The 11,833-nt window shown below is 34.0% G+C and overlaps 1 protein-coding gene across 1 annotated transcript in view; it reads left to right on the top strand.

Moving 5' to 3' along the window:
• Setx (probable helicase senataxin) overlaps positions 1-9,868 on the top strand; it is a 12,439-nt gene extending 2,571 nt beyond the window's left edge. The window contains exons 2-9 of the mRNA XM_018537275.1: positions 114-260; positions 345-552; positions 998-1,264; positions 1,334-3,135; positions 3,508-6,671; positions 6,744-6,954; positions 7,211-7,352; positions 9,813-9,868. Coding sequence (XP_018392777.1) covers positions 114-260; positions 345-552; positions 998-1,264; positions 1,334-3,135; positions 3,508-6,671; positions 6,744-6,954; positions 7,211-7,321 — 5,910 coding nt within the window. The 3' untranslated portion in view covers positions 7,322-7,352; positions 9,813-9,868. The remainder of the gene's footprint in view (positions 1-113; positions 261-344; positions 553-997; positions 1,265-1,333; positions 3,136-3,507; positions 6,672-6,743; positions 6,955-7,210; positions 7,353-9,812) is intronic.
• Positions 9,869-11,833: the final 1,965 nt, after the last annotated feature.

The following is an 11,833-nucleotide window of genomic DNA, read 5'->3' as shown; positions in this document are numbered from 1 at the left end:
TCCCTCCCTTCCCCCTCCCTCTCCCTCTCCCCCTCCATCCTCTCTTCCCTCTCCTCTCTCACTCTGATGTATTTGTGTGTAAATTAAATAATATTAATTCTTAATTTTTCCAGAGTTCAAATGGCATTTATATCAATGGTGATAAAAAAAAGTGTGAACATACAGTCAAATTACATGAGAATGATATTATTGGGATTGGTTGCCCTGAAATTGATTTAAATAATGAAGGATTGTATGTTTTTAAAGTTTGCATCATTAAGGTAGGATATTCTCAGAATGGCACATAATATTTTTGTACGAATTGAATATTTGTTATTAAATCTTTATCATTAAATTCTTTTTAGTCACCTATCCTTTATGAGGAAGAAGAAATTAATATCTTATCAGAGACAGTTTCAAATAATGATACACCACAAGAAAACATACCTCATGTAATTCATGATTTTAAAAAAAGATGCGGATCTAATTTAAGTTGTGATATGACAGTACCTAATAAAAAACCAAATGTTATGTGTAATAATATACTTGCATATGATTCTAGTTCTTCAAAAGGTAAATTCTTATATATGTTGATGATATCCGTAGACTCGTAAGATTTATAAATCATAGAAAGTGAAAATGCCTAATCGAGTCTTGTAACAGGATGTTAATGTTAATTATAATTGTGTGAATTTATGTACCGCGTATGTAGTTCTCCTCGCGACGCTGATGGATTTTCAGCATTGACGCATACGTATTGACTACCGCAGTAATATCACTTTAGTTAAATTGACAATCAATCTAACAAATTTTGATGCCTATAGCATCTTATTGGATCTTAATAATATGTTGAAAGACATATATTAAATTTTAACGATGTAACGTTGAAGTAAAGATAAATCTAAATCTAAATCTGTGAAAATTACGATTAAATTCTTATGTTGATAAATAAGTAAAAAAGAAATAAATTTACTATATTCTGTAAAAAATCTTTTAATTATTTAAATTTTTGTTGCAGGTTTTGAGTCTAATTTATCTCATGAAAATCAGATTCTTTATAACAGCAATACTACTAATAATTTAGAAATCAGACATGTAACAAATATAAGTGCAGATGATGATATTGAAATAATACATGCATCGCTAGCAAAAGATGTAGGGAAGAACACTATGACATACGATTTGAAATCTACAAAGTATTTAAATGGCAATAAATCAGATTTTGTTGACAAAATTGATGTTTCTGGTGTTGAGAGTAGCAACAGAGGTGATGTTAATAATAAAGGTACAAGTAAAACTCTATTAGAAAATGTATAAGAATAACATTAATAAAACAATGCATTATATTTTACAGAGAATTCAGAGTTTGTACATAAAGCAGATCAAACTAAATATGAAAGTGAATTACAAATAACAGATGATGAAGGAACAGACATATCTAAACGCGATGTAACTTGCAACAAACCACGGATTAAAAAAATAAAACATGAACCGAAAATGCAATTTTCGGAGATTGATGTTGTCGATTTAAGTGACAATGAAGAAGGAGTATTTCCATATTCCCAATTATTTGATATCAAATATGACGGTAATATAGAGAATAAGAGAGAAATAAAACAGGAATGTACCAATGATGATGAACCAAACACTGAAAAAATTGGTCTGCTAAATATCGACGACGAGATCATTATTTTAACAGACAGCGAAGATGAAGATAATCCGTGGTTGGAACGATTATCTAGAAGTCAGTTACTCAACGAAGATATAAAACCTGTTTTGTATGATTCGGTTATAAAGGATGAAATTGATTTAGGTATTTGGGATGATGAATTTTCGAATATCGAATCGTCTGAGATACCGTGTATTTCCCAGATTTCTTGTAATAAAGAAACACCTTGTAATAAAGAAATATCTTGTGATAAAGAAATACCTTTTGAATCACGTACAAGTGTCATTGTTTTTAATTCCAAAATTAAAAACAAAGAAAATAATTATAATACTAATTTACCAACCCCAAAAGTGGATGCGATGGATGTAGACGATGTAGGCGTTTCTAATAATTCCAGTACGAGACATATTAATAAAAGCAAACAAATTAGTGATATCAATACTAATAAAAATAAGGAACTGGAAACACATGCCGAACAAGATCTAGAACTAAATAAACATACAATAGAAGGAGTAAAACAAAAATTAACTCCACCGACCACAGAAGTAGGTATGATGGTTGTAGTCGAGGCAGGTGCTTCTAATAATCTTAGCACAAGAGGTATTGATGCAAACAAATCAATTAATGATGTCAATATTAATGTTATAAAGAAAAAGACAACACATACGAAACAAGATCTAGAACTAAATAAACAAACAATAAAAGGTATAAAACAAAAATTAATTATCCCGACCACAGAAGTAGGTACGATGGATATAGACGAGGCAAGTGCTTCTAATGACTTTAGTACAGGAAATATTTATGAAAACAAAGAAATTAATGATAGAAAAGTTAATATTAAAAAGAAAACAAATGCGAAACAATATTTAGAGTTCTTAAAACAAACAAATTTAAAACAAAAATCAGTTTCACCGACCACAAAAGTAGATGCGATGGATATAGACGAGGCAAGTGTTTCTAATGACTTTAGTACAGGAAATATTTATGAAAACAAAGAAATTAATGATAGAAAAATTAATATTAAAAAGAAAACAGATGCGAAACAATGTTTAGAGTTCTTAAAACAAACAAAAAATTTAAAACAAAAATCAGTTTCACCGACCACAAAAGTAGATGCGATGGATATAGACGAGGCAAGTGTTTCTAATGACTTTAGTACAGGAAATATTTATGAAAACAAAGAAATTAATGATAGAAAAATTAATATTAAAAAGAAAACAGATGCGAAAGAATGTTTAGAGTTCTTAAATCAAACAAAAAGTTTAAAACAAAAATCAGTTTCACCGACCACAAAAGTAGATGCGATGGATATAGACGAGGCAAGTCCTTCTAATAATCGTAATATTAGAGATGTTAATAGAAGCAAACGTATTACTGATATCAATATTGATGACAAAAAGAAAACAGATACGAAACAAGATATAAAATTACCTAAACAAACAGAATTGGTAAAACAAAAAATAATTACACCGACCATAGAACTGAAAGCGATGGACATAGATGAGCTAAGCTCTTCTAATGATCTTAATAGTAATATTAATAGAAGCAAACAGATTACTGATATCAATATTGATAAAAGTAAACAGAAAACAAGTATGAAACAAGATTTAAAATTACCTAAACAAACAGAATTGGTAAAACAAAAAATAATTACACCGACCATAGAACTGAAAGCGATGGACATAGATGAGCTAAGCTCTTCTAATGATCTTAATAGTAATATTAATAGAAGCAAACAGATTACTGATACCAATATTGATAAAAATAAACAGAAAACAAGTATGAAACAAGATATAAAATTACCTAAACAAACAGAACTTGAAAAACAAAAAATAATTACACCGACCATAGAAATGAAGGCGATGGACATAGATGAGCTAAGCTCTTCTAATGATCTTAATAGTAATATTAATAGAAGCAAACAGATTACTGATACCAATATTGATAAAAATAAACAGAAAACAAGTATGAAGCAAGATGTACAGAAAAATGAGCAAACGTTAGAAAGTATAAAACAAAAATTATCTGCAAAATCCCCAAAAAGACAGATTTCGATAATAGAACCATTAAATTTACCTACAAGAAGAAGACGACCTGATTATAACAAAGACAAAGCAACAAAAGTACAAGAAATTTCACAATCAAGAATAACAAAAGAAAAGCGCGTGTCGGAATTAACAGAAAGGCTTAACAATAATCTCTGTAGTAAGGAACAAAAAAAGAGTATGGACCGCAAAGAAAAATCTAAAGCAGTAACTGACAGTTCCTCGTTAAGTGAAATAAAATCTGGATCAATTTCTAAGGATGAAAAAAAGAAAATTATCGAACAGAGAAAGATGAAATTGAAGGAGATTGCTGTAGAAAAGAAACTAGCCGCTGAAAACGACCAAAGCATGAAACGTAGGAATAAAGCGAGAGCTAAAATATCCTTCAAAACTCGTGGTGATTTTCTTACTGAACAAGAACCACGAGTATCTAAATCGCTTCCAGATAAATCTACAGAATTGCTAAAATCTAAGAAGCAGTCAATAAATGTAACTAATGTATTAAAAGAATCCACAATTTCCGACAAGAAAACACAGAAAAATAAAAAAACAGACTTTTTTAAGGATACAGTAAATAACATTGCTGCATCATTGCAACAATCCTTATATTTAAATAATATAAAAACTGCATCTGAGAAAAATACACTGGATTGTGTAGCGACCAATGATAATAAAAAGCAATGTAGTAGTAGCAAGCATATAAAAAAGAGCAACATTGATATAGATCCCACTGTTAAAGTGTCAGAATTGCAAGATAAATCAACTAAATCTAGTTCTGTAGTACAAAAAGAAAATTTTGCACCAAACAGTTCGAAATCGGAGCTTTTAAAGTCAAGCATAAGATCGACAATAAAAATGAAGATAAATAAAAAAGTGACCTTTTCTGACAAATTCGAAATACACGAGTACGATATCGACCCAGGCAATACTTTAAACAAATTGGGAGGAAAAGATGCACCTATACCTACAAATAAATTAATAAAACCTGTAACTTATACAGATTGGAGCCCGAGGAGATTGGAGGAGTTCCTACTTTGCATTTTTATGTGGAATCCTGTGTGGCTCGAAGAGCAGCGCTATCTAAAAAGCGAACCACCAATAATGTTAGGTGAACTTCAGGCTATGAGACTTTCTTACGATTCTTATAAACAGTATTATGATGTCGCGATGCCTCTTCTATTACTCGAGATATGGTGTGTCATGACTAAAGATTTCGAAATGGTTGAGAAGAATATGCAGCGTACTACCGTAATGTGCTCTATAGTTGAGAATTCTATTACGCAAACCCCTATACCGTCGACTAATTTATTCTTGTCGACGCTGACTCTTCAAGTGCTAGTCAATAAAGAAGATCTAAATAATCAAAGATATCCTATTTACGGAGATCTGACATACTTTGAGTATGTCCAAAATGAACATGGTAAACAAACTTTTCACAAGATATTCGCATACGTTACCAACATGCAATATATTGTTATCACAGACTCCACGTCTTATAACAGAGATTTACAGAAATATGTAAAAAATCCATATACAATTATAATGTACACCGTATTGACACGACCTCTTAAACATATCATCGTAAATAGAGTGCAAAGATTTCGAACGGTCACGTATTTGCGATCAAATATCAGAATGGTGCAAGCATTACAATATCTCCCTAATTCGTCCCTGTCAAAGTTAATTGTGAATCCGAAGATTGAAGACTATCAATTACCACCACTAGATGAACACTTTATGTCTTCTTCACTAGTAACAAAAGATGATTTAAATCCGAAACAATTAGAGGCTGTATTTCGAGTGACGAATACTGTGCTAAAAAAAGAGGCCAAACTGTGTTTTATTCAAGGTCCACCGGGGACGGGCAAATCTAAAGTTATTGTAAATCTAGTAACTCAAATATTATATGGATGTCAAGACAAAAAATCTTTAAGAATTCTGGTTTGCGCACCGTCTAACGCTGCTATTGATGAAATCGTAAAAAGGCTTCTTAATGTTAGGTCTAGCCTAAAACAAAAACGTTTTAATATGGTACGCATTGGTCGATTAGAGTCTATGCATCCATTGGCCAAAGACATTTCTGTATCACAAATAGCGAAACGCCACCTAACAAATATAGGTAAACAAGTAACAACGGATAACTGTATTGAAGATCTATCAAGTTTACTGGCGCGTATTAATTCGGTTAAAACCGAACTTGAAAACATCCAAAATATACATGAAGAAAAAAGGTATTCACTCAATAGGCAACTATTTGAAACACAGGTAAAATACGCACTTATGAAATTTAATAATAAATCGATAGACAATATCAATCCAAAGGAGCGCGCCAAATACCAGCGTATGTCGGAAAACATAGTTCTTCAGGGTGCCAATATAATTGCCTGTACACTTTCGTCTTGTTACACTAATCAAATGGAATCGCTTTTTGGTGGTCACAAGGAAAGGATATCTGTATGCATTGTTGATGAGGCAACACAGAGCTGCGAAGCAGAGACTTTGATACCGTTGATGTTGGGAGTGAATACATTAGTTCTAGTGGGTGATCCGAATCAACTACCAGCAACCATTCTAAGTCAGCGAGCGAAGAAGTTAGGATTAGATCAATCAGTATTTTCTAGGATACAAAACATCTTCGAGTCTCAATCAAATAGTCCAATTATAATGTTGAACATGCAGTATCGTATGGAATATGCGATTTCGTATTGGCCTAATAGATACTTCTATGGTGGTAAATTGAAGAACGCTACCGATTATAGAATGAAATTCCCATTTCATGCCTACAGAGTTTTGAATCATAACTTCACTCAGAACAATGATAAATTTTCCAACACTACTGAAGCAGAATTTGTGGCGAATATAATTTATACTATGTTGACGTTTGCTAAATGGGAGTCAACAAGTACCACTATTACTCTTGGAGTTCTCACACCATACAACAATCAAAGAACTCTTGTACTAAATAAAATAAATGAAAAGTACGTGTGTGCAAAAACAATTTTCGTAAGCTGTGAAAAAATTTTAAATTTACAATTCATATGTTTTTATAGGATATCTTCTGTACCGGATGATGTAAAAAAGAAAATTACTTTTGAAGTTAATACGGTCGACGGCTTTCAAGGTCAAGAGCGAGATGTCATAATAATGTCCTGTGTGAGAAGTAATGGTATTGGATTTTTATCAGATAAACAAAGACTCTGTGTAGCACTTACAAGAGCTAAACATAGTCTAATATTATGTGGAAATTTTAATACTTTCATGGTAAGCAAAAAATAATCTTGCATTTTGTAATTCTGAAAGCAGTGAGTGGTTGCATTACTGGATACACCCACTAATCGCATTCAACACAATGGTTTTGTAATTGTTGAAAGTTTTCTTTGCTAAGATAAGATTATTCTTCTAGATTTAAAAGTATAATCCTCCCTCCTCCAATTAGAGTACGAAGAAAATTATTCTGGTTTGTGCTACTCTTTATATTCCTTCAGTTTAAAATAATTACTAAATTTTTGTTTTACAGAAAGATCGTATGTGGAAGGCGTTGTTAACTGATGCACGAAATCGAGGAATTTTATGTCGTATTGATGCTAATGCGACACCTAATACAATTAAAACGTATATTATTAAATAAAAAACTTATTTGTAAACTGTTACTTAATATCGTGAGTAATTTTTCTCTGTAAAATTTGTATATTTTGTAAATAATTAGGCGAATTTGAGTATATAAGTTCTAATGAAAAATGTATCAAATGAGTTACAAAAAATGTTTATTTGAGATAATGTTTTAGAATCAAGTTGTAAATGATGAAACATGAATGTTTGATTCTATCAGAGAGAAACCTGAAAGCGGCCATGGCGGCCTTTTTCTTGTAATGCTTTACACTAGCGGCACCAACATCCATTTTCGAGCTGCAGGAACTACGTATGTACCACGAGAGCGAGCGAGACTGATGCTGGATTTATACTGCATCCATGGTATAAATCGCGAAGTAAGAGAGAAGGAGATCGAACTCTGTGAAACGTAAATGGTCCTAGTCCGTGACCCCTAATTGGGAGGGAGTCCGCTGAAAGGAATGAATTCTTATTGTTGGGCGCCATTTGCAACTAACCTTACCCGAACAGTCCGGCCTGATCCATTGCTTGCATAAAGACGGAGAGGTCACAAAGTAAGAGATCGTGGGAGAGGTTAAGAGTTCCAAAAAATTAAAAAAGGTGAAATATTGAATATTTAATATTAAAATGAATATTATATTATTATATTATTGAATATTTAATCGTTTAAATTATTTATATGCTTTAACTCTGCTAATTTCGTACACAGTAGCTTTTAGTACGTACTAATCTAGCGTAGTGCAAGTGATCGAATTCACTATTAATTCTTATAAATCTTTACCTTTTTTAATTTTTTGGAACTTTTAGTCTTAACCTCTCCGTATAATACAAGCACGCTCTTACTTCGTGATGCAAGCCAGGCCGGACTGTTCGGGTAAGGTTAATTGCAAATGGCGCCCAACCATAAGAATTCATTCCTTTCAGCGGACTCCCTCCCAATTAGGGGTCACGAATCAGGACCACTTTTTCAGCTTGCGTTCTATTAAGTTCGGTCTCCTTCTCTCTTACTCTCTTACTTCGTGGTATAAATACAAAGGTATGCTCATGCGCATGACCAACCAGATTTCTGTTCTTGATTACGTCACGAGTGGCAATTTTAAAAATACGAGCAACATCATCAAAATGTTAGAACATATCCTACCTATACAAACGAAAATGTCAAATTAACTGAAATTATTAATTAAATACGACAGTATATAATTTTTATAACAAGAATTGTACAACTTACCACTTTGAACATTTACACTATCTTTTCCGCACGCTATTACTCAACGTGCACTACGCCATGGACGCCATGATAAATTACGATCGATAACCACCGATTGCACCCGAATCAGAACCGACCAATCAACGCGTACCCGAATATGACGTAGGCAAGAACATGCGCAAGCTGAACGAGTTTTAGAAAATTGATGAGCATACCCTTGTATTTCTACCATGACTGCATCCGATTTTCGTCGTACAATGACTCTGCAACCAATCAGGAAACAAAATTTTGCTTCGTATCGATCAGAGAGAATCAAGGGAGAGTGGAGCGGATAGTGTTCTCTCTTCTGATTGGTTCCGCCATTTATAGTTCCACTTCCGCAAATGTGCATGTATTAAAGTGAGATACTCATAGAACAGACTGACCGATCTAACAGCTGGTGACAGCTTTTGTCAACTTTAACGCTTAATATCTCGGTTTATATGGTAAATGTCGACTTCCGGTGCATTCGCTCCACTCTCCCTTGATTCTCTCTGGTATCGATGATACGATTTTTCTGATTGGTAGCAGAATCGTTGTATGACGAAAATCGGATGCAGTGTGAATCCAGCAAGTGAGTCTCGCTCGCTCTCGTGGTACATACGTAGTTCCCGCAGCTCGAAAATTGGTGCCGCTAGTGTAAAGCATTACAAGAAAAAGGCCGCCATGGTCGCTCTTAGGTTTCTCTCTGATTCTACCCATCGACATCTAGAATGGACCGTTGATGGTAGTGGTAGGGGTAGAAAGAGTAGAGTGAGAGGCAGAAGTAATATGATTGTTCTTTCTCTGTTTACTGAAGCTTGATTGGTTGTTGGATTAACAACAATCAATAGTAATCAGTAGTTATCAGTAAACAAAGAAAAAACGATCATATTATTTCTGCCTCAAAAGCCCAAGACACAATGCGAGGGAATAGCGATAGCGATAAGCTTCAACTTATCAGAAATCGAATACACCGGAATTCACATTTTTGATAGGTTGAAACTTATCGCTATCGCTATTCTCTCGCATTGTGTCTTGTGCTTCACTCTACTTGTCTTTTTACCCCCACCACTACCATCAGCGGTCCATTCTAGATGTCGATGATTCTACCGCTAAAGCGTTAATTGCTTGTATTATTGTATACCGAATTCGACAGACTGCACTAGTGCGCACTGAGTGCGAACTTTTTCAGTGCCGTACATCCGGCTTGTGCACACTGTATCAGTGTATTCAGAATTCAGTTTTGGCACATTCGATACATATGCATTTAATACGTTTCTAGTGCTGCCCTGACGCGGTACTACCCTAACTCCCGACATGGTACTGCCCTGACCCCTGACATGGTACTGCCTTGACATGGTTCTGCCCTGACATAGGTTCTGCTCTGACACGGTGCGAGTGCAAAACTACACTGGATTGATTTGACCTGACTTCGTGCAGTATTAAGTTGGTGCGATACTAACATATATTACAACTAATGATGGTAAACATAAATATTTTTATTATAAAAAGTATTTGTTTTTTATAATATGTAATTATATACCTCTTTGTCCAAATTTTTATTCACGATGTCCATATAACTTTTAACTTTTGGCCTTTCTTTTTTTATCAAATGTAACATATATTCCATTTCATCATCACTACTACTTGGTTCTAATAATTTATCCATAATAAATAATTTTAGTCTTTCTTTATCCACCATTTTGTAATTTTTTACTGCCTATAACTAGTTCTATTTATTTTTTTTCTTCCGAACTAAGCGGCGTACTGTACGTTTCTTAATTTTTCATTAAAATCACCACTTTTCGACCGCTTGTATCTCCAGAATGGCTTGACCGATTTTAAATTTTTTTGGCTCAAATTACTCATGGCGATGCCGCCTTTCAGGACATATAACGTTTGATTCAAAATTTTTTATATTTTAGTAATTATGCACCTCCCAAAAATGGACTTTGGTGGCTCGGGATAAGAGATTTGTAGTGTTTTTTTGTTTTTGAACATGGCCGGAGACACTACCATGTCTTCTGATCTAAACGCATTAATACGTTGCGCACATTCCGAATGCGTGGTACCGAAAAAGTTCGCAACTCAGTGCGCACTAGTGCAGTCTACCGAATTCGTCATTTTTGGCATAGTGCCAAAATAGTTCTCCACTCGCACCATATCAGGGCAACACCAGAGCAGAGTCAGTGCATGTGTACCGAATTCGCCATTAGTCACATCTCACTTCAACTATATCCCTTAACTAAGGGATGCTGGAGTTATCGACGGAACACTCATTTCGTATTTCTCGTGCCATTTCGTTTTCCTTATATAGAATAAAAAATCCTTTTCCAGAATAAAAGGGAAAACACAAACAAATCCGGAAAAGTTCAAACCAGTATGAGAATCCCTCAAAAATTATCACGTAGGTTCTTTCTTCACACACCCACCCACCCACACACACACACACACACACACACACACACAAAATATAAATGAATGCAAGCATATATCCAAACAAAAAAGGATTTTTCCGGATTTGACTAATTTATAAGATTATCATGAGACCTCAAATTATGATTTTGAAGCTTACAAAGAAATGGCACGAGAAATACGATTTGAGTATACATAACCTCATATTCAAGCGATATATAAGATATATCAGAATAAGAAGTGTACGTAACGTTTTACTTACTGGCTTAATTAATGTACATATGTAATGTTTTACGTAAATATTTTCTTGATGTATGTAATATTTGAATTGGAATTAAAAATCTGTTTTATCGACATCGATTAAGTTCGGCTGTCCAGCATCGTCTTAAGGATGCTAGAGCAACGGCCGAACTTAATTGAGGTCAATAGTACAGACTTTTTTTAGTTCTAAATTCGATAATAGTGACATCTTTCATTCATTTCTTATATTAATGTTTTAGCTATTCCCCTATAGTATACGTGACGCTCCCTATATAAAATGCGCGCATATGTGTGAAACGGAACGCAGCCTATATCTCTTTCTCTCTCGCAGAATTTCGCTAAAACATGGCGTAATCTTCCTTATGTCGTCACTCTGATTATAAGCTCTCTATCTTATCTAACATTGCAACACCATCTCTCGTAAAATAAGGGGATGCTGGAGCGACAAAATTGTGGGTACATCGTAGAACATTAGTACTGGAAGCGGAATTGCCTATGCCACCCATATACCAAACGTGAAGCCAAGATCTGTGCAAAAGAGAAAGGTATAAATTCACAAATGTTCGCAATGCACAATGCACATGTGCCACTCAACCCCCACTTTGTCCCCGTCAAAGACACGTAATC

This window comes from Cyphomyrmex costatus, unplaced genomic scaffold (assembly GCF_001594065.2).
Source record: "Cyphomyrmex costatus isolate MS0001 unplaced genomic scaffold, Ccosl1.0 scaffold169, whole genome shotgun sequence".
In the NCBI taxonomy this organism is placed as follows: Eukaryota; Metazoa; Arthropoda; class Insecta; order Hymenoptera; family Formicidae; genus Cyphomyrmex; species Cyphomyrmex costatus.
This window is presented reverse-complemented; position numbering and strand designations above follow the sequence as displayed.